At 40.5% G+C, this 23,801-nt stretch overlaps 1 protein-coding gene across 2 annotated transcripts in view; it reads right to left on the bottom strand.

The window, feature by feature from the left end:
* deptor (DEP domain containing MTOR-interacting protein) overlaps positions 1 to 23,429 on the bottom strand; it is a 37,850-nt gene extending 14,421 nt beyond the window's left edge. The window contains exons 1-5 of one of the 2 annotated variants that reach the window (XM_031752140.2): positions 22,979 to 23,429; positions 22,718 to 22,807; positions 18,197 to 18,375; positions 15,005 to 15,128; positions 3,613 to 3,791 (exon numbers count right to left, since the gene is read on the bottom strand). In XM_031752140.2, the coding sequence (XP_031608000.1) occupies positions 3,613 to 3,791; positions 15,005 to 15,128; positions 18,197 to 18,375; positions 22,718 to 22,807; positions 22,979 to 22,992 (586 nt within the window). In that variant the 5' untranslated portion in view covers positions 22,993 to 23,429. Of the gene's footprint in view, positions 1 to 3,612; positions 3,792 to 15,004; positions 15,129 to 18,196; positions 18,376 to 22,717; positions 22,811 to 22,978 lie in introns of both variants that reach the window. The other variant, XM_031752133.2, reaches the window with a different exon arrangement.
* Between the last annotated feature and the right edge of the window lie 372 nt (positions 23,430 to 23,801).

Below are 23,801 nucleotides of genomic sequence, written 5' to 3'. Positions count from 1 at the left end.
ACGATAATCATTAGATAATGAACCTTTTCATAGTCACTTCTCATTTATCATGCATTTTTATGAGCAACACAAATTTGGCTTGTGGCCATGTCATGCATCATTTGTGGTGTCTGTCAGCTCAACAAAGTCCCTTTATTGTGTTTTTTAAAAGTAAAAAGCCTGTACTGTGCTTTACACTCATCTTCACAGACTGAGGTGAAATGCTGGTTTTTCTTATGTAATCTGATTTATCATGTAAAGCCTCACCCCTAGTGATGACAGCTGGCTCCTGGCTCATTGCCTGTTGCACAGTGATATATCAGCCCTGCTCTGCTTAATTTAAGCATTACCTGGAACTCTGTCATCTGCTTATTCTGCCTGTCTGTACCTCATTCAGAAGCACAGTGTAGAAAAACATTTTCCCCAGCGTGCCACACTAAGCACACTGACCAAACACAGGCTTTGGCCCAAACACAAAGTAGATCCATCCAGACCAACCATACATCGTACAGATGAATGTGTGAACGTGACTAGGGACCACAACAAAAAAGAACAGAAATCTGGCTGGCTTACTCTCCACCCCCTTTATAATGTGTTTTTCATGGGAACTCGGGGTGTGTACGAGTAAGCTATTTATAACTTTACTGCAACACAGTGTTGTTAAAAACATAGACAGTGAAAGGTCCACATATTATTTCTGTAATACTAGAGCACTTATTTTTACAAGGGGGACGGCAATGCTGTGTCTCTGTGACGGAGCAAATGAAGTTTTCTATCACCTTAAATAAGTGACGTAACAAGGCTGCTGTTTGTGTTTTTGTGCATGTGTGTGCGCGTATGTGTGGAGTAGCACCACTTTCCAAGTCCCAGTTCTTGAGAGATGGAAAATAGGAAGTGAACAAGAGAAAGAAAGAGAGGCCAGATGGACCTACTCTGTGATGACAGGCATTCAGGATGAAGAGACGCAGTAGCAAAAGGGAAGAGTGGGTAGGAATAACTTGATCATATGATAAACCACCTCTCCATCACTCATCATGTCTTTCCTCTTTCTTTTTCATCTGTAGGGTATCATTGCCTCTCTGTTTAAATCTGTCTGGATGGCAGAACATGGCAACCATGATGTACAGCAGTGGCATTTCAAAAACGTTTTGGTCCTTTTAGCTATCTACAGTCTGGAATTCAGACATGACGACCCCCAACACTGTTGAAGACATATTTTCCTTAATGAAAATATAAAGGTCATGTGATCTCTCTGCAGCAAGCCAAATTAAATCAGACATGAACGGGAACCAGAGAAATTTCATGATGCAGTTATGACCCAGCAGAAACTCATTCAGGGTCCAAATAACCATCATTCAGCAAAATGCCAACCTGTCATGGAAGCCCTGAACAAGAAATGCAGAACCAAACCCCCTGGAAAAATACTGCATCCACAGTGTGTGAGCCAAGCATGTTCAGGAAAATGTCAGTGACACTTTAGCAGGCCTTAGACGCACAGTCACAACTGGACACGATATGAATGTATATATCAGTGATCACCTCCACACAAAGTGTTTAAAACATCAATTTTGTCCACAAGGAAAAGCACTTTGAAATCAGTTGAAACCGACCTTTCAGAAAAACTCTAAAATAATCTCTAAAACTCAGTTTGTACCATTAAAAGTTCATGCATTACACTGATTAGATTACATCTGGCTGTAATGCTCTATTCTCATGGTTCTGGGTCATTTGGCCCAGCTTTTTGAGTTTTCTTGTGTTTTGGTGTCTATATGTATAATTATTATTTTCGTTTAACTGGTTAGTTTTGAGTTCATTCTTATGAACTTCTGAGTTTATTTATGATCAGTTTAGTTACTTTTTTATTAGGTTCCCTAGTGTTTTTGTCATCTGTGCCCCTCTCCTTGTGTCTCTGTATATGTGCATGTGTGTGTTCCTCATGTCTGGGTTTTCCCCATTTGGCTCCCACGTTCCCCTCCTCGCACTTATTCCATGCCTCCCCTGTCTGTCATGTACGTTCTCCCCAGCCCGTCTTGTCCTCTGTATGTGCTCAATAGTAAATGTCCACATCTCATCTCCCATTGTCACTTCCCTGTTCCCTTGTTAAGTCAGAGAGTGTCTTAGTCTGCCTTTTTTCTTGTTTTATTTTGACAGTCTCGTGGTCTATGTCTATGCGTGTTTAGTGTTGCTTCCCGTGCAGCGTCATGTTCGGTTGTATCAGCTGTGTTACCCATTTGTTTCCACTTCCCCTGATCACCTCCTGTCTGTATATATTGTGTGAGTTTTCCCCCGACCTTTGTCCCCACATCTGCTTTCCCCGTGGCTCTCCTGTGTCCCTCCCGTGTCTCCAAGGCTTCTCTAATACTCTGGTTTCTCTGTCTTTCCCCCAGTTCAGGCGTTCCTCTGTTTAGTTTGTTATTTATGTTTCTCCCCATTGGGTATATCTGCCTTAATAAACGGCACGCTTTCAGTTAATTCCTGTTTTCATTTTTTGTGGTCTGCATTTGGGTCCTCACATTAAAAACACACGATCTGCCTCGCATGTCGTGACAACTGCTTTTAAGTATTACTGTTCCTGAATTCACTAGTCCCAATGCAGTTACTTATACAACTGCATTGTTACTTCTTTTACATAAGTTCTTCTATTATCTGCATGATTTTTTTAAATGTTTCTTTGCATTGGCTTATACGCTTTTCATTGAGGATACTGAGGAAGAGAAGAGTGGTCTCCAACTGTAAAATGCAAAGTGTGCAAAGGCCAGAAACAACAATCCGCTGCTTGGAATACGGCAATAAATCTCTCCAAGAACCTTGCAAAGGTGTCGACACATAGCAAAGGACGCACGGAGAAAGCGATCCTCAAGCTGAGTGTATTTCATCACCAAGAAACAAAAGCTTGATTTTCAGCAGGTGACAAAAGCAGAGGTAACAGGGTTCGGAATGCACAAGGTTTCTATGGCAGCAACACTGTTGCCACAGTATTTTTATGTGTAACAGCACATGAAGTGAAAGAGCTTGTGTTCTCATTAGGAAGAGGACTTGTAATGCTATGTAGGCACATATATGGTTTAATAATATACATTTAACTGGCAATCACATGGGTGAAGCTGCATCTCAGACAGTGCAAAATAGCACAGAAGTAATGGAGTATTGCCCCAGTGCAATTAACTACTTACTACAAGTAATATATTAAATTAGAATAAAAATATGTTAAATTCCTGTAATGTAAAACATTACTTTTGGGGGGGATAAATGACACCAGTGTTACTCATGAGCTGTGAAATACATTCCCAGTCAGTGTGACACTATAATCTGGGTCAATTCAAAATGGCTAGAAGCCCAAAATGGGCAGTAATGAGTTTTAGGAGCAAAACTAATAAAGATTCCATATTTTAGGCACCCTTTAGAGACCATGTTAACCTAGTTTTTGTTGTTAGGTTTGAGGACTAGAAGGCCTACTTACGGGTATTTCCTAGAAAGAAACTGTAATTTAGGTTGGCTCTTTCTATGACACTAAAATGGTAAACTAGGCCTCCCTTTGTTGACTACCAATTCAACAAGGAAATAAATGATCGTACCCATTAATCAAATAACTGACAGGAGGAAACAAGGCCCTTCCCTTGACTCCGTCCTCACCATGCTGAATGATCCCATGTTCAAGAAGCCTCCGCCCCAGCTGTTCAGCCTCCTCCCTGGTTGGCATCTCCCCCTCCTGCAGCAGCCAGTCGATGAACTCTGAGGCTACCAGCGTCCGCTCAAACGACTCGCCTTCCTCCTCCCTGGTTTGCAGTAGGTTGTTCTCTGTGTTCATTAATCTGGAGAAAAAGAGAGCGAACAGATTAAAGAAGTGGAGATGGAATGAAAGAAGTGATAGTGGGGCGTTGCACTAAGGAGGAAATTGAGCCCTTTTGTTAAACTCAAGATGAAACTGCACACTTGGTGTTCAGCATTGGTGATGCAGTATGTCAGTATCCTTAAATGCTCATTTTAAAAACATTTTTAAATTTAAATTAAAAGGTGGGGCAAATTTATTTAAAGTTGCAATGATTTTACATAAAAGTCTCACCTAGCTGTTGGAAAATAAAGGAAGGTTTTATGGAAGCTACGACCCTTTGGTTGAGTGAAAAGTAAACTTTCTTCAGAGGTAGATCCCTGTGGAGAAAACCTTATGAACCAGCAACTCTGGTCAATTCTTCACTCTCTAATCTGCACTTTCAAAATGCACAAACCCTGTGCTGTAGCTGTCTCCAGATTAGCACTTCAGCCACATGAGCAGTGTGCATAAATTCAAGCCATTCCTCAGACCTCATATATCAAACCTACAGCTCTCGTCTGCACGATTACAAAGTAAGTACACTGAGGCAAACCTTCTAGATAAGCTTCACTGATAAATGGAGGGTTGTTTTGTGGAATCAACCAAGTTGGGTGTAAAGCAGGGGTGGGCAATTCCAGGCTTCCCTGCAGGTTTTAGATACCTTGGGTCAACACACCTGAATCACATGATTAGTTCGATGGAGAACTTCAGGACATGTTGAGGAGATAATTTAGCCATTTAAATCAGTTGTGTTGGTTCAATCAACATGTAAAACCTGTTGGGTGTAAAGGCACAAGAAGTAGATATAATTTAATATAGTTTCCACAAAAAAACAAAACACAAAACAAGGATTGCATTAAACAGGTGTTGTAGTCTGTTCTGAGTGGCACCCGGTGACAGACTCAAACAAAAACAGGCATGTGCATGCCTGTAAGGAGCAGAACTGTCGACTCGTTCGCTATCCCACTTTCTCAAAACCACATTCACACCTGTCACTCACACGCAAACTCTCACCAGCAATGCCATCAAAGAGCTGTGCAAGTTACAGAGGGCTTTCTGCCATGTACCTCTGCATGTCAAAACATATGCTTAAAATGAAATACAGCCTCAAACATACATTTTCTAAGCTGTTGGTCCTGTTCTGCTGGCACAAAATGTATTCCCACATTCAGTTTTAGTGGCTTATCAATCATTCACTGAGTGGTTAATATCACAGCCTGGACTGTGTATTACACACAGATATCATGCACGAATGAATCAGCAGTTTGGAGATTTGTATAAATACTCATAATATTCAAAGAACTTATTCAAAGAAGTAATAATTTCAACATCAGATACATCCTAAAGCTTTGGGGGATTTGGCTCCAGACTAAGAATCAGCCACTAACTTAACATCTGATCCAAGCAGGACAGAAGAACTAGTGATGGGATAATCTTTAAAGCTATATTAGTTTAACTATGGAGGAGACAGTTTCCGTAAGTCCGTACTGGATCAGCGACTCAGTGATGAGATTAAACCAGAATCTGGTGATGACAGACATATTAAGGAGAGCTCCTCGGGGCTTTTTTTTTTCTTTTTGTTTTGTTTTTTTTCGTAGAGTTAGAAGAGAAGATGCCACTCTCATGTCTGTGCAGTAATTATTAACTATTTCCAAAGAAACCATCAGATTAGTTTGGCGTAACCAAAGCCTCAAACCTCTACAGACAAGTGTGCAACTATACTCAGCCAGGAAATTGGCAACATAACCCAAATGCAAAAAGGCAATGGTATAATATGTAAGTTAATGAGCTTTAAACATACTGGCAGGTTAACTGTGCAATCCACAGTATATCATTAATCAGTAGTAGGCAAGTTTTACCTGGCACAGACAAACCTCCTACTCTTTCAGCATCTCGATGGAGACAAATTAATATTTGATTGGAAACAGAGCTTTAGCGACAAAACCATTAGTCCCCTGACAGAACAGCTTCTATGCTAAGTAACACAAATAGAGAGCCTAATGAAAGAAATTAAAGTAAATGAAAAACTAAATGAAATCCAACTCAGGTGCAGGATGTGAAAAGCCGCCTCTATAGAAAAAAGAGCACATTCATGCTCTCACTGTGGTTCATTAAACTTTGACTGACATCCACAGAAAACCGAGTCAAGAGAAGAAGTATGACGTCACTGAGTTGCCCACAGGGACATAGTGTTATCCTCAAATTTCAACCCTTGGGTTGAGTGAAATATAGAACAAGTGCAAGCCCAGTGTTGCTCAAGTCTTCAGTCATTTAAAGTCACTGGCTGGTTTAGATGCAAAATTTTGAAGGATTGGTGGCTTTACTGGAATATCTGCTATGGCTCACATTCGGGTCAAACATCATAATATGCTGTTAAAAGAAATGGACACAATGTTCCACAAGACCTGTTTACACAATGCAATTTAATCCATTTTAACAGGTTAAGTCAACAGATCGTGTTATTCTAGCTCCAAGGGACAGGCTCAGTGAAGTGAACTCTGAACTTAGAATAGTAACCACTTAAGTAATAGAAAGGACTGTGACGCTTTGCATACACATATAAATGGATCATGGCAGCATTAAGTGGAACAAGAGGAGTTACCACGACCCTGATATGAACTCAGAGTGGCTGTTCAGTCAGTTTACCTAACTCCGAGTGACGAACACTGAGACTTGGCATTTCCCTGCTTTTAAATTTAGTCTTTCATATGGGTGGGGTAGTGATGACTCTATGGCCAAAGAATAGCTTTTAAAGGATGCAACATTAATGGTTATGTAAGATGGGCATGGTGAAGTGGTTTGCACTGTTGTCTCCCACAAGAACCTAACTGGTTTGACTGTATCTTTGTGTGAGAGGAGGCCCTCATCGGGTATCCTCCTGGACATAGACAAAGCGCGTGTTGATTGACTGTCCTTCTTCACTGATGAATAAGTCTGCAGCGGGGTGCAAACAACCCAACAACGTGAGTCCAAAGGTGGTCTGTCACCTAAACTGATGGGCTGATGATGGGCTGATGACCTGTCCAAGGTTTAGCTCTTCTTAGGGTTTCTAAGAGAAATATAAAGAGAGAATACCTTGTTCTTGTACTTTTGGATTTAACAGCAGGATTTGACATAATTGATCACAGTATTTTTATTGGCAGGTTAAGGTCTTAAGTGAGCATCTCTGGATCAGCTCTAGAATGGTTTTCTTCTTACCTCAGATGGATTTTTTTCGGTTGCTGCTGACATCTTTATGTTCTCATCTGCCACTTTGTCATGTGGTGTAAACCCAAGGTGCAGTTCTGTTTGCACTACAACCACTTAAGACACATCTTGCGTCTCATATAATTGTTATGCAGATAATATCCAGTTGTATACTTCTTTCTCTCTAACGAATGTTGCAAAAATATCTGTCATTCAAGACTGTATTGATGCTATAAATAACTGGGTGACAGCTAAGTATCTTTCACTTACACTGGGAAGACTGGTTCTCTTTTGTGTTCCTGACAGCTTTGTTCCCACTGTGATCAACAACCTTGTTTATTTATCAATAAAATGACTGAACCCATGGTGTTCATTTGCTGATGTACATTTGACTAGGCTCTTCGTTTTGATAAACATTAATAGCCTTGTGTGTGACTGTCTCAGTCGAATGATGTCTAAATCAGAATTAGAAATGATTATTCATGGCTCTGTTTCCTCACAACTGGACTATTTTAATTTATTGTACACTGGCCTCAGTAAGTCATCTTTGAATCACCTACAGATGGTCCAAAATGTGGCTGTGAGGGTACTTAGTAGGTCCTCTAAGTTGTCTCATTTGAAACCAGTTTAAGATCTAGGTGATCACGTTCAGAGCTTGGTCAAATGCCTGCTTACATTACCAAACTCTTTCTCCCAAATATAAGGTGCAGGTCCCTGAGGTCTTCTGACCAAAACCCGTTGGTGGTTCCTTGTTATAGACTGAAAACTAAAGGAGACTGTGCATTCGAGCAACTTCTAAACTATGAATGCTCTTCCATTGAGATCTGTGGACTCAACTTTCAAAGAGCAGCTCAAGACGTATTCGTATAGACTTGCGTTTAACTAGTGGATATTGGTGTAGTTTTTATTATTTGTTTTGGGTTTTTTACTTCCTCTTTTTGTGAAGCACTTTGTGATCCTTATCTTGAAAGGTGCTATAAATTATTTTACTTACTTTACTCACATCCCATCTTATCATGAGTCGCGCTATCACAGAAAATGAATGGGATTGCAGCACTGAGGTGTGGTTTTTGGCTGAGCTGCAGGATACCAGGTGGGGCAGATTAATTCAGGGAGCAGTGCCAGGTGGAATGATTGGCTCACCTGCTATAAGTTGCTGATCAACTTCTCTCTTTTATGTAGTAGCGTGCAATTGCTGAATGGGGCAGATGCACTTATGTCCACCTTGTGGAGTTTTGAGTTTATGCAGTTGTGGCTACTTACAGCTTAATAAACTAAATGTATGCACTTCCTTTACACAGACTGTGTAGCAAACACATTATGTGAACGACACCCTCCAGTGCAAAAAAAAAACTTGTCATATCAAATAACCTTTACTTCTACAGTCCTAATCTCAGGCTCTTAAATGAAGCAGTAGTTTAACACCTTATCAGGACATCAGTACACTTTTGCAGTTCTCTACTTCAATCTTTTTTTGCCTCCATCCTGAAAAGTTTAATTCCTTTTTTGATTAATCTTCCTCTTTTAATCACCTATTATTATGACTTCCTACTCAAATAAGACAAGATTTTCCACCAGTGGAAATGTCACATCTCCTCTCAAACATAAAGCAGTGACCGCACTCACGGATATAACTTAGGACTGGTATGTTAAGGAATTAAAGGTTGTGTTTATCTGACAGGAAAAAAACAAAATATAGGTTAAGCATGATGGATGTCTGGAATGCGGAAAAATGGTCACCAATAACAGAAAGTATATACAATTTGCAGCTGAAGTAGAAAACATGTAAAACCACCAGTACACTGAGTGAGCGCTGTGGTTCCTTGAGGCTGACCAGGCTCAGACTGAAGGGCGGCCTTGGGAAAAGCAGTCTCTGCTTTTGAAACTGGTGTGTTTTATAGACTTAACAAGTACTGTGAAATCAACAAACATCGCTGCCTGTCCTTGTCTCCTTGTCTGTACACACTGATGTGGCAAACATTGATGTAAAAAACATGAAAAAAACACCTGCGTGAACGTGGGGAATGACAACAGCAGCGCGCAGACAAGAGATTGTATCTCACATCTTGTGATGTACCTAGATTAAATCTCAAATGCTGGCTAAGGTGATCTGCATCAAAGCTGTGCAAATGAAAGAATTTCTGTAAAATTTTCATGTTGGCACAGCGTCCTTCCACAGTCTAAAGACATGCATTAGGTTAGGATTTCCACATTCTCTGCGTTAGCTCGACAGACCTTTGTCCTGCCCAGAGTGTACCCTGTCTTTCGCCCTTTGACAGCTTGAATCCGGTCTTTAAGTCTGACGTCATTAGCCATGTCTGGGCCCAAACTCCGCTGCAAGTCCCTAAGTCAAATAATCACTGCAGCATTACTGAGAGTTGAAAAACTGTCTAAATTCTCTCATCTGTAATAAAATGATCAGTGTTGCTGCTCTACCAGGTGTAACAATTAATTTTAACGTCCAGGCATCCATGAAAACAGAAGTTATCATATTTAACTGAGTTAGAAGTTAGCAGGGAGTTAGCTCGCTAGTTTCCATCTAAATATAATATACCATGTTCTGACTGAGCGATATATGAAACAAATTAAAACGTAGAGCTCTGCTATCACTTCCAACATAAGTGAAGACAGAAAACTAAACAGCAGCGACGTTTGTAGGGTTACTGAAGTTGGGCTAGCTGGTAAATAATGATGTGTTATGTGATCGCTAGCGCGACAAAGCTATGTTAACATAACATAAACAGTAAAGCTGGAGGAGGAACGCTAACGAACGGAGGCCTTTTTTCCACTCGATAAAAGTTAATGTGAGGGTTCCCAATGATTAGGGGCAAATGCAATTGCATGGCAGGATGCTGTAAACGGACCAAATGTCAGTCAGGAGAACCACCGAGATAATCCATCCACAATACAAGGTTAGTCATTAATATACTGCTGCATGGGCTGGGCTGTAGTTACATCGTAAGGGTTTAAAAACTGAGCTTTAAAATGATTAGCGGTAATAAAAACCGAGGGACGCCGACAGTGATCACTGACTGTTTTTAGAGGCTTGCTGAGATTAAATAGAACAAGATACAAAGCATTAAAACATGTTAAAATCACATCAGCCTTATTAAATGCAGACTATGTTGGGCCCGGAAGCAGGATTCATCACGTCATCACTTAAAGACCGAATAGGCTCCAGCCCCCTATGACACCAAACAGCATAAGCAGAAGAAAACCAAGTAACTGAACACTGTTGTGTGTGCACCAATGGGTAAAAAACCCACCATCCGTCACCAAAGAACATAACTCACAGGTGTTCCAGTGAGGCTACTAGAAACTACTGCAGCTGTGAATGTATGTGAGGATAGAGCAGTGTTAGGCTAATCTCAAAAAGGCTGAAATTAAGCATACAGGTGCATTCTATATATTTGACTTGTTGCCAAAGGCAGCTCGAGATTAAACCGCCAACCCTGAGAGCAGTGGGCAGCCTGCTCTACCACCTCAGCCACTTGAATTCAGCTACTCAAAGGTAATTTATTATATCAGCGATCTACATGAGCATGATTATCCTCTGAAACTCTGGGCTCCAAAACTGTGAGGTCTGGGTGCTTTGGATGAGACACTCATCATAAAATATTTTACTGTAATTAATCAAAATTGCACATGACAGAATAAACAGTTTTTATCAAACAACGAGTCACTAACACTGATGTTTTTGAACCTAAAAATTTTCAGCTGCAACTCTGGATGGTATTTTGACCCTGAACAGGGGTCTCTAAGGAGGAAGAGGTTAAATTATGTAGAAATTCAGGCATAATCAACAAGAGTGCAAATGCACACACACACACACACACACAAACAGCGCATGATAAACAACGTTTTAGAGGGGACACTCTGTCGCTTAGGAACTTTTGTCAAAATAACTTCTTCTTGTGGTTTGTTTGCAGTATGTTGTTTATGTTGTTTTGACAGTTGATGGTATCACAGATCAATGAACGTGTGACAAGAACTGTTTATTTTCCAGTAGAAAAAAAATAGATGTGAAACTGGCTGAAGGAAATAGAAAAAAAAACACATAAAAAACATTAAAAAAAACTTTTTATGTAACACCTAATGGTCATGTAGTTTGTACAGTGGTGTGGAACAATCTAGTGTGAAAAATAAAATTATTAATGGCTGAATTCCACTGAGCTGCACCAGATTTATAAGCAAGCTGTTCTTCATGCTCACTCTGACACTGTTGTGGTTTTACTGGGCAGATGAACAGATCGAAGCTATTTTAATATACAGAACTGTGCAAAAGTCTTGAGCCAAACCGTTTTTATATATGTTGCTGGAAAAATTAGAAATAGGTGCAGTGATTTCTGGCTGCCTTTTGTTCTGTTCTCTATTAAGATGATCCCACACTGCTTCAGTAATGTTGAGGTCCGGGCTCTGAGGAGGCCAGTGGATGTCTCATGGTGTTTCATTGTCTTTTTATCTATTCAGGTATGCTTTTACTGTATTGGCACTGGTGTTTGGGATCATTGTCATGCTGAAATATGACGCTTTTGCAAATTTAGACACTTTCCAGTTTGTATTGCATGGTGGAACACAATCTGACGGCAGCTTTCTGAGTTTATCATTCCATTGGTTTTGCCAAGATCTTCAACATCACTGGCTGAAATGCAGCCCAAACCATGACAGAGCCTCCACCGTGTTTTACAACAGACCACTGTTGTACCTCTCTTCTGACCGCTTAAGGACATGACTTTCAGATACTGACACTTCTTCTTCTGTCCTCCACTTGTCCAGTTTCCTCAGATTTTAAGGAGTCACACCAAGTTTGACATACCAAGTTTCTAGCTAAAGCATCTTTAGGAGTCACTTGTTGGTATAAAAACACTATTTTATATCTGCCAAACTGCGTTCTCGTTGGCATTTTTATAGAAATGGGAGGAAAACTGGCAGATAATAACAAAGTGCCTAAAGATACCATGTAAAATTAGCCCTTTGTTAAGTTTTTGGGTATGTGTAGACACAACACTGGTTTATCCCTTGAGTTAGGTGGTAGTTTTATGCTTACATGACTCATAGCTCAGTGTTTTGTGGCTTAACAGACAAAAACCATTACTAAGAAAATAGTCAGAGACAAGGACTACACTGAAAATGAGTGAAAAAAGCAGCCAACATAAAAAATTTTTTAAAGCAGGATATAAGGGAATAAAGTGTGGCTCAAGACTTTTGTGCAGTATTCTGTTAGTAAAGCCTTCTTTTTCTACTGTGATAAAAAGTTTTCATGATCCTGGATTTTTGACCCAGCAATTTGGGTTTTGCACTAAATTCTTTATTAGTTAATGCTCATTTGGGCTCTTAGTTCGTTTATTCTGGACCTTTCTCTTTAGTCTGGGGTTTGGGTTTCAGTTAGTGTTTTGCTTGGCGATTACTTTGTGTAGGGGTTTGTTATTTTGTCTTGTCTCTTCTCTAGTCTCGTTTGTATTGTGTTTAGTTTCACTTCCTCTTGTCCCATTGGTTAGATTCTCTTCACCTGCACTTTTATTTCCTACTGTATTATGTATTATTATAATTATTCTCTGAGTCTGAATTTGGGTCCTCTTCTAACTCCATCCCATGACCGGTGTCTTCACTGAAAAAAAGATTTATGCTAACATGTCTTCCATCTTATTTTACTTGGTAAGCCTGGCAAGCTTTAACACAAACTATAACTGAAATTAATGAGCAGATAATTCTTGTACTAAAAATGCCAGTGCATCCTCCGGCAACCACAAATGTCTATACAAAATATCGTTCATCTAGAAATAAGGATGTTTCAACCATCTATTTTTATATCCACTTATCAAACTTGTGGGAGCCTAACCCTGAGGCCATAAGGATGAAACATCCTGGGCACTTTGAAGACGAGTGAAGACATTTTTGATGAACGAATGTGTGGTACAATGTGCTGTATAGAAGCCTTATAATAAAACCAAATTCCTGACAACTTGATAACTTCTGCTCTGGTCGTTGGTTCTCGTGTATCTTAAGTCTCATTCATTCCAGTTGCGTAGTGTTTCTACAAGTGAAGTGCTTACCATGAACTAAATCATAGATTGTTATGAAAACAGGAAGCGTAGGGACAACAACTTTCCCTCAGTGGGATATGAGTGCACTTTGCACTCAAGCACAAGAGACACAGAGATTTTTTTTTTCTTCTTTTACATTGCAGGACTGTGTCATAAGTGCAGCAGCGAAGCAATTCAACCACTAGGATAAGTGTGTGTGTGCGTGCGTGCGTGCATGTGTGTGTCCTGGACTGCACCGCGGTGATTACATAAACACATAGCTTTGAGGGCTGAAACGACAGATGTCTCCCCTTGGAATATTTCTTTCTCTTATGCAATAACTGTGTGTGTGTGTGTGTTGTCTCAGGAACACATAAGAAATAGGTCTCTGTTAATAACAGTGTGCCACTGTGTACAAATTAAAAGAGGCACAGGAAGACTACAGTGCATAAGTCCAAAAAATAATGCCACATATACACAAGCGAGAGGCAGAAAGGAAGAGTTTTGTGGGGGGTTTTATATTTATAAATTGTTAGTCTCCTATTTACTGGAAAAACAACACGGTTACAGAGCTGATCATCTTATTTGTGGCATCCCCCCTTTAAACCCAAGCTCTCCTCTAAATAAAGCTATGACTCATCTCTATATCCTCTAATTTTCCTCATTTTGCAGGATTTTATCACAAAAAACAGGCACGCTCATTGCAGTGTCCTCTAATCTAATTGAATCGAACTCACCAGCAGGACAAATTCTCTAATTAATGGGGGTGGTATTTCAGACGCACTCAATCAGCATGCTGTGCAGAATGACATAGACTCTAACAAAGAGATACAGAGAAGGACAGGAAATGTGTGGATGGAATGTGGCACAGCTTTCCAAGTAGCCATGCAGCTCCAAAAACTGAAACCACATATCAACATAAAGTCACAGTTCACCATTCATGCTATCAAATGCTTTCACAGCTACGGTCTTTAAAGATGACCTACTAGGTTCATTTCCAGCTCCAGACTAGAGAGGCTTTGCATGATGTACAGCACAAAATATTCCTTATTTATCTTGTTCTGAGCCTCGGTGCAGTCCCACAGTTTCTGGGAGGAAAAAAAACAAGTAATTTTGCTTCCCATGACCCTCCCTGTAAATCAGCTTTCTTCTCTTCACAAACAGGTTTGACAAGCAGCTAGTTTGAGCTACTGTGCCTAAAATGAGCCACACAGATAATACAGATGTTGATCAGAGAATTCATTTGCGGTATGTTTAACATTATGCACCAGAGGTTTAACATTCTGGGAAATTTTTCATTAACCTAGGAGTCAAATCGGGAAGTTGATGCTACTCTTGAGCTTGTTTTATAACTAAAGCTTGACCCAGAAGTCCATTTGCTTAGTGTTAAGAGCCAGATTTACTAACACACTGCACCAAACAAAGTATTGTCTGTATTTACAAAAAGAGCACAGTGAAAAATTACGTGCAATCGGTGGGAACTGTTTCTCAATGCCAAAATATACGGAGGGCAATATTAAATCAGGTATGCAAACTGATTTACTAATATTTGTGGCATGTATTAATGGAAAAAAAAATCATGTTTTGTTTTTTAATATTGAATCAGTATATGAAATGACTGCATCTTACCAGTTAAACTAACCACACCCATGAGCACTGTTTGGGGATGGCACACATTAAATGCTATTTTGTCCTGTTTAGTAAATCTGACTCTAACACTGGGAAAGGGTAAATGGCAAAATTAGCTCAATCCAGAAGCTAGAAAATCATCTCTGAAGTTTACTGATCAGCTCACCCGGATTCTGCTGGCTACAAAAAACTTCACAACTGGGAAGTTAATTACTGAGAGCATATCTTGTCACCTTTACACAGAGACAACCTGGTCTTTATGCAGATATAAGAACCTTCTAGCACTTTGTGTGAAAGCAAATGTTGTAAATGCAACACAGTAGCCTTAATGCTACATTTTAAAAAAGGTAAAACAGAAAAGTTTATTTGTTCATACTTTTCATAGATCCTCTGCCCCCTCATAAACACCTTGGCTTCATTATCCAGCGGAAATGTGCCGTCATCCTTCCGGAAGCGGTAAAACAGCTTCATGTCTTTGAAGTCCCGGTGCTCGTCACACACTGAACACAAAGAAAGGCAAAGAAAGTTAGATTAAAGGGCTCATCTGCAAAAACACTGCCACATTTTTGTTTGCTCTCCCAACCAGCCGAGATGTAGTTTACATATTTTTCTGTCCAAACTCAGTTACTAGCTTAAAATTCGTTTTTGGCAGACAGAAATGAGTATGTCAGAGGGATATCTCAGGCTGAGCAGTTTGGAGACAAACAGCCAAGATTCAGATAGCCTGGAAATGTACAAAGGAGGGATCGTGGATAGAGGAGGAGTAATAAAAATGAATGCTCTGCCTTCCAGTAATACTGTCCTTGTCAGGGCGGTGGGTCTGTGGCCCAGCATTTTGAGTTTATTTTGTATGTCTAATTTCTTATGATGTATTAGAGCAGGGGTGCCCAATCCCAGTCCTCAAGAGCTACTGTCCTGCAGCTTTTAGATGCATCCCTACTCCAACACAGCCGAATCAAATGGTTTGATTACCTCTTCTGTATGCCACCAAGTTTGGCAAAGGCCTGATAACAAGCCATTCTTTTGATTCAGGTGTGTCTGACCAAGGATGCATCTAAAAGCTGTAGGACGGTAGCTCTCGAGGACTGGGATTGGGCACCCCTGTATTAGAGTAATGGTAAGTTCTAGTGTTAATATTAGTATGCCTTAATTAGGTTTTGTTTAGTTAAAGTTTTATCCATGCTCCCTTGTTTGTGTTTTGTTTTCTGTTTCCTGTGTAAGTCTCTCGTCCTCTGTGTATGATTTTTAGTTATGTCAGTGCCTCGTTCCTCTTATCTGTTCCCATGTTCCTCTCCTTGCGTATAATAGTTAGTTTTGCTTCCCCTGTGGCGTCATGTTCATGTGTCAGCTATGTTCTCCATGTGTTTCCGCTTCCCTCATTACCCTTCTGTGTGTTTAAGTCCTTTTTCATCCTTTGTTCAGTGTCAGGTTGCCTGTTGAGTTCTTGTCATGTTTCCAGGTTTTTTCATGTCCATGTTTTTATCATGTTCAAGGTTTTGTTGTCTGTCTCTTGTTTCTAGCATTTAGTTTTTCACATTTTAGTCCTAGTTACTTTTGCCTCAGTATGCATCTGCCTTTTGTTTAGTACCTTTTCCCAGCCACAAATAAACGGCTCGCTTATTGTTAAATTCCAAGTGTCTGCATTTGGGTCCTCTTCCTCCCTCCACACGGGCTGCAAACCATGACATTCTAAGGGAAGCATGTATAATGTAAAATGAATTGGTCCTAGAACAAAACCCTGTGGAGCTCCATAATTAACCTTGGTGTGTGAAGACTCTCCATTTACATTAACAAACTGGAGTCTATTACATGTTGCTGTATAGTATGCTATTCTATTTTATCTTAACCTATCCTATTGTGTTTTTCTTAACTTTTACCGCTCTTAAACTTGTACTTACTGCCGTGACCATAAGATTTCCCAGATGTGGGACTAATAAAGGTTATCTTATCTTATCTTATCTTATCTTATCTTATCTTATCTTATGATTCAAACCACTGCAGCACAATACCTTGTAATACTTGCTCTAATCACTGTAATAAATTATTGTAGTCATCAGTGTAGTACACTGCAATGAGGTTAAGCAGGACAAGCACAGAGGTCATACAACTACTCTTTAAAGAACTTTTGAGACAAAATGAAGGTTGGTGATTGGCCTATAATTAGCTAAGACAGCTGGGTCAAGTTGCTCAAGACTCTAAATAAATGTCAGTAGTATTTCAAGTAGCTGTACGTAACAATACATGTTGTGGATGAAACAGCTAGTCAGGAAGAAAAGAGGAAGATCACAGAAGATCCATGTAGGTATTGAAGGAGGTCATGCAGAGAGATGATGTGACAGAAGAGGACGCTAGGAAGAGTGTAAAATGGAGGATGATGATCCACAATGGTGAACAGCCGAAAGAAGACCAAAGGTTCTTGCTACCAGTTCAGCGTCCGACCATGTCTGAATGATGTCCGCAAACTCCCCCATCATTTGGTGACTTATGATTAGGTTGTAAGCCAGCACTTATAACTTTATAAGTTATACATTATAATATCACAGTGGCTCTTACCTTTTTTAATTTCCAAGTTAAGTTTTTCATACATTTGTTTGCAATTTTTCCATAATAAGCATTTGGTGTATTTTAATTTTAGGCATGTTAACCTTCATTTGACAAGATGGTACAGAGAGTGGGAGAGTTTGAGGAGAAATGGTCTGGGTCGGACTTGAATCCAGGCCCCTGTGACATGGATTCTAGCCCTCAGTATATCACCTGCCAACACAGCTAGCTATAGCGCCACCCAGCCCATAAATTCCTGAGTTATGGCCAATGAGGTCACAGTGACTTGGCCCTTTGACTTCTGAATTCTAATCAGCTCATCATTGAGTCCAAGATAACACACTTGGCAAATGTAATGGAATTCCTTCCCTTTCTGTGGTACTGCAATAACACGGTGACACGAAGGAACCCTATCAGCAAAATCTATTCCAATCATGAAGTCTGTAAATATCTGCTGAATTTGCAGACATTTCAAAGAAACTGCTTTAACGAGAACCCCAAAACAATGCCTAAATAACAACATGGACAACTGTTGACAAAGAAACACTACAGGAAGTGGCTGTTAGAGAGTGACTGAGAGAACCCAGAGTCTTTAATGCAGGCAAACGCTGTCTTCATGCAAAGAAACACAGATGCACACAGAGAAACAAAAGTCGTCCTGATGTTTTCTTTCAGACTGTATAGAAGCGTTACAGGATCACAGACTGGGTTTTGACATTCATTCATTAATCTATAGCTTAGTTTCTATACGTTGGCTCTGTCTAAGTAATAACTTAAGAGGAAAAAGGCCTCTGTCTCTGTGGTCAAATGTGAAGCAGGTATGAGATGCTCCACTGGAGCCAAATTGGCCAGGAGACCCAGAGAATCATCCATTAAGAGGGACGGCTTGTTCCCAGAAAATGTCAGGAAGAAAACAGAGGGTGAGGGAGAGAGAGCCTTGCTGTTATAGAAAATGGAAAATCCACTCTCACACACATACACTTTCTCACACAAACATGCTCTCTCTCTCACACACACACAGCCCTACCATGGTGAATGATGCTCTGGTCTAAAAGTTTCTGCACAATCTTGATGGCTGTGTCTCGATCTGAAGCTTCCTTGTGTTCGATCAGCCAATCAATGAGCTCCTTAGCTACAAAGCAGTTCGGGTAAGTCCGGAGGTGGTGCCTCCGGTCCTTGATCACCTTCGCCTCATGGAGCCGCAGCCTGTAAACAAGTAGCAGAGGGGAAGAAAATTTGACTTCAGCACGATTCCTTAGAAATTAGACTAGAAATGGGATTTTGTTGTTGTTGTTGTTTGTCTTGCACCTGAGGAGGTGCATTGATTTTGTAACATATAAAGAGACTGTAATAACAGTGAGGAGTGACCAGAGCAGCATGGTGTGTCATTTTACACTCATTTTGCTCATCTTGTTCTAAAACAAACAAACAGCTAAGCACTGTTGCTGACTGCATGTCCTGATTTGGTTATCAATGCGAGGGTATCACATTTCAATCTCTAAGACAAGCGGCACAAAATTTAAAGTAGAATGAAAACACTTTTTCATGAAATTAGCGCAAATGCATATTTTTGGTTTAAGATGAAACACAGTATTCAAACACTATCTGCAGGGATTTATAAGGTTGATTGCATGATCATATGATGAACCTCTCAAGCCAAACTTATTTTACATCATGGGCCAGATACCGCCCACTTTGATCTTGAGATCAAACCAGTGAAACTCCCCCTTGTGTCAGTGTAAACACATTTAAACAAACATTTAAACCCTGAGATCTCTTGATATAAGAAATCAAAGTGCTAGTTCAACAAGTATATCTCAGTTTTCTGCATGATAGGCTTTGGTAGCTCATTCACACACTGTCCTGCATACATAAAATCTAAAGTTTTAAGTTTCTTGTTTTTAAAATGTGAGCGCACTGTAAAAAAGCAAATATGGACATTTCTATAGTAATTAGTGAAAAATAAGAACTTTTCTGTCATGTAATTGTTTATTTAATAACTTTTCTGTAGATTGGAAGACTTATTAGTACGAAAATCTGTAAAATGTATGAAAATACAGTTAAAAGTTAAAAATCAATGCACTGGTCAATGCATTGATCAGTTCACATATTCGAGAGCGGGTTGGATTGGAGCCTTTGCTGGGCTGCTTCTGGGTCCCTGGCCTTATGTTTCGCCCCCCTTGGTCTCGATCCTTAATGTGCTAGCTTCACAGAGACCTCTATCTGAACCTGGGTATTGTGAAACAGCCCACCAGTCTCAGCCAAGCTTCCTCCAGCTAGCTAGTTCCACTTCATGCTGAGTCTGTATGCAGCTGGCTAGCATCACACTGGATTAGCTATGACAGCATTAGTCCAAGCCGACCCAACTCTACTGCCAAGACTCACGATGGGCAAACAAGCTCCTCTGAAAAACTTGGAGACTTTGCATCCATGCAATCCTGACATCATCCTCTCTGTGTATATAGCGCCAGTCTAATCCTCACATAAATTCAACTCGAGAGGAAGCAGAAAGTAAAGCTGTTTCATTTCTTTAACTTGTGCTGAATCACACAGTAACAGGGAGAAGCTTTTCTCAAAGAGTCTTTGCCTGCTGGCATGCCGAGTCCAGGCTGCAAGCATTCATGAACACTTACTAACCATCAGACTCAGCCACAGTGCAACACATTCTCTATTCACAGCTATGAACTGGTCACAAGACTTACTACAACAGCTGCATGTGCCTGTTCTTCAATATAGCTGCTTCTGTGTCTGTTTTTAAGCCGTCTGCCTGAAACAGATCTGTTCTGTGATACAAGGAGTCAACACGATAGAGCACAAACAAGTGATAACATATTTTAAAACAGTCTGCTGTTATCAGTAACGGAAACTGTGTCATTCATGTTCCATGAGCTTGACTCATGATAAAGTGAGCTAACAAAGGTGTGGACACTGCTTGCTCTTACCAGCAAGGTGTAATCTTATACTTGTGAATGCTGCGGTTCTCAGACTGAAAGGGAATGTGACGTTTTTAAATCTCTCATTGCATTTGGTATGAGCAAACACTCCAGGACAAAGCTAAAAAAAACAAAAGGAGTTGCAGCCAAACACAAAAGGAGAATGTCAGACATTAAACTGTCCCGTGTGTAAGAGTGTTTCCAGGATTTTATTTTTTTTAAATAGGATGCAGCGAAAGGAAACCAAGAACGATGGGTCATGTTTAATCAGAAAACTCTATCATTAATAATATGAAACAAAACAAATTACAAATATTCACAAGCTACAGTGCTGTCCAAAGGTTTTGGCATTCCTTATCTCCTTACATTTTGCTTCCAAGGAGTCAGACCTAATTGTATTTTTTTTTTTATTGGTCTTGAGCAATAGTTCTCCAGGCTTTCTGAAGGTCTTTAAAAAATTTTCTTTGGACATTGGATGCTTTGTTCCCCTCATTTTCACTCTAGTCCTTGTATCGGAGGAACGTTTTTAGTTTGTGAAGCTACTTAACACTGACCTTTGAGTCATTCAAGTATAAAACAAATACTGTACATAAGAGAAAACTTAGCCAAGAATGAATTTTAATTGTATTTTTAGACACTTTGCAATTACCAGCCAGTTTTGCTCACATTTCTTTAGTTAAATATATGAAAAATGCCAAAGATAAAATTGTGCTTGTGCACCAACAAGGTGTTATTAGCTGAAGACTTTGCAGCATGGTGTGGAAAACTGGCAAGTGGTGATGCTAAAAAAAACACCCCAAACTATCCAGAACAGATGAAAAGTCTCTTAAAGTCATGTCCTTAAGAAATAGAAAAATAGAGAACATATAGCGATATCGGGGGTGGCCCGAGACCTTTGCACAGTACTGATTCGTGATTTTTGGCTGCCCTGTAACTATATGGTGGCCACAAGATTTATCAGCGAGGTAATGAAACCGGGTTGAAACAGTAACTATGTTTTCATTTCACTGAGTGTTAGAAATAAAGGACAGTGCCTGACACAATTTTTCCGACTTTCTATAGCCACACTAGCCACTGAAGGAGACTGCACTTAGCCACTGCACTGCATTAACCTAAATGTTAACATCAGCATTCCTAAATACTCAACAAGGCAACTTAACATGCTGATTGCAAGCAGAAATAATGTTTACTATATTCACTGAAGGTCATTTTTATATGCACACATACATACAAAAAAGCAGCCAAGAACAGTTTTGGTTTCTATTCATTCACTATCCATAGTATGTGAAACGCTGACCTGGCGATGGCAACAGATAAAATTCAGTTTATTCCTCAATGTTTGTCCATCCATAAAGCAGCCAACCAGCTTGATGTGGCACCAAAATCCATATGTGTATTTTATTTTATTTTAGTATCAATTTTTTTTGCAATCCATCAAATAGTTGAACTGTTCAAGTGTGAAGCAAAGCAGTCACAAAAAGACATGTTTAAAACCGTCAGGAAATAAGACTTAGGCCACAGAGCAAGTCTTACAAGCCACAACCTCGAGTCCTTTCCCCCAGAACAGCGGCATCTCAGGAGACCCTGGAACAGCCTCCCCAACCACCCAACCTTTCGTTCACTGACACTGACCACAATGCCAGCTGGCAATCTCAGTGTACAGCAGTGCCAAGGACACTGACACACACACACATGGTGAGCATATAATGATAAACAGGGAAAACTGTTTCAAGCAAACTGTTAACCTCTTTAGGAAGACTGAAGTGATACTACTTGTGGTTCTTTGGAAAGCAACATACTTTAAAACACAACCACAAAAACATACTTAGCCACATATTTCCATATAGTTCCGTTGGGGGCTGAAATTCCAGGCATTGATGCCATGCTTTACCAACTGAGCCTCTATTCATTGCTGGGGGTATGAAGTAGTAAATGGACTACTGGTTATGTAGTCTTTTTTTCTTTTTCTTTTTTTACAGTACAGTGGGTCAAAGGGTACAGCATGTCACTGCTAGCAGTGTTGGTACAAATCCCTGATAGGATGAATGGGCAGGGCTTGATAATGACACCAGGTTAGTAAGTTCATCATTCTGTGCGGGGCTCAAAGGGCACTGTATAGATGGAGCACCAGAAATGAATGCTGCAAAGCAGGATCCTGCAGATTGTGGACACTAAAGTGATAAAGTAACGTGTAAAAAATGCGTTACATAGTGGAGATGAGGAGCAGCAGCGTGAATGAGGAAGGTTATGCATGTGCAGATGTCTTTGTTTGGTTGTGCATGGTGCAGTGGGGCAAACAAACAAACAAAACAAAAAAAACAGGCTGCTGTACCCGTTTGCATGGTGAGGGAGCCACGTGATTGCATGATTATTAACCTGCTGTCAAATATCCTCCCAAAACCCGCTTCCCTTATTTACTGTCTTTGCCTTGTTCTTATACATGGACCCAAAACATGCTGAACTGAGCATGCATAGTAACTTAAAAACTGCTAGGAATTCCTTGCTATTAAAGCTGTCAAATCACGCGAAAGGTACCACAAACTTTGCCAAAAACAAGGTAGGACACTACACCCTGTGAATTCTACGAGAACGTGGAGCTGAACCGACCGACATACCTGAGCTGTTCCCCGGTGACAAGCACCTCGGCCAGCCGCTCCAGCTCGGCAACCTTCTTCTGCATGGTGTTCCCGATCCCGTCCATCTCTCTGCTGAAACAAGAAGCAAAGAGCAGGGGCGGTTGTGTTTCTATGCATCTAAATGTGCATCACCGCTTTTTAGGTGACAAACGCATAAAGAATCACCGGATTGGACAAAGGCGTGGAGAAGATCCGTGCGCTGATGACAAACAATTCACTGACACCTCGGTTTCTGCTTACCCTTCAAGCACCATGGAGAGCGGTGAGAGTAGGATCGCAGGTATTCCTTGGATGAGAGCGAAGAATTATTCCATCCCGGGAAACACGAGCAACAATGCCGGGAGTGAGACCCAAAAACAGTCCAGGCAGCGCCTCAGTGCGCCTGCAGCTTCATCAGCAACTCTCCACTTTCAGTTCCCTGGATTTAAAAAAAAAAAAAAAAAAACCCAAACAAGAAAATCTACTCTTACAGATCAGTGCATGCATGCATGCCCACTCCTCCTCGTAGTCTCCTTGGACCCCTGTGTTTAATCTTTGAATTGAGCGCTGGTGACAGCAGCGCTCTCTCTCTCTCTCTCTCTCTCCGTGCGGTGCTCGGTTTGTTTGTCCCCGCGTGTGACCAACCACACGAGCTGACTGCACGTTTTCTGCACGGAGCAGCCGGAGCCCATCCACAAAGCCCCCGCATTGGGAGGACTTTGCTGACGTCACTGGGGGAGTTCACCGGAGGGGCGGGATTACAGAGATGTATGTGTGTGTGAGCGTGTGCAGGTGTGCGTGCGTTCGCTTCTGGAAAGAATGAGGTAGGATAGGTGGGACATGAGGGGGTAATTTTAGCTACAAATTCGGGTTGTACACCTTCCTCCTTTGCATGTGTTCATGTATTTTCTAGAGGGAAAAAGGGCATTCAGTCATTTACAACTGTAAAAGCAACTGTAACACCTGTGATTTACACAAACTAAATTAGTAACAATTTGGAGCTTAATAATAAGATTTGTTTGCATTTATTCCACAAAATGGGACGTCTCCACCTTCTTTACCCGTTAAATATATATGTGCTATA

This window comes from Oreochromis aureus, linkage group 11 (assembly GCF_013358895.1).
Source record: "Oreochromis aureus strain Israel breed Guangdong linkage group 11, ZZ_aureus, whole genome shotgun sequence".
Taxonomy (NCBI): Eukaryota; Metazoa; Chordata; class Actinopteri; order Cichliformes; family Cichlidae; genus Oreochromis; species Oreochromis aureus.
This window is presented reverse-complemented; position numbering and strand designations above follow the sequence as displayed.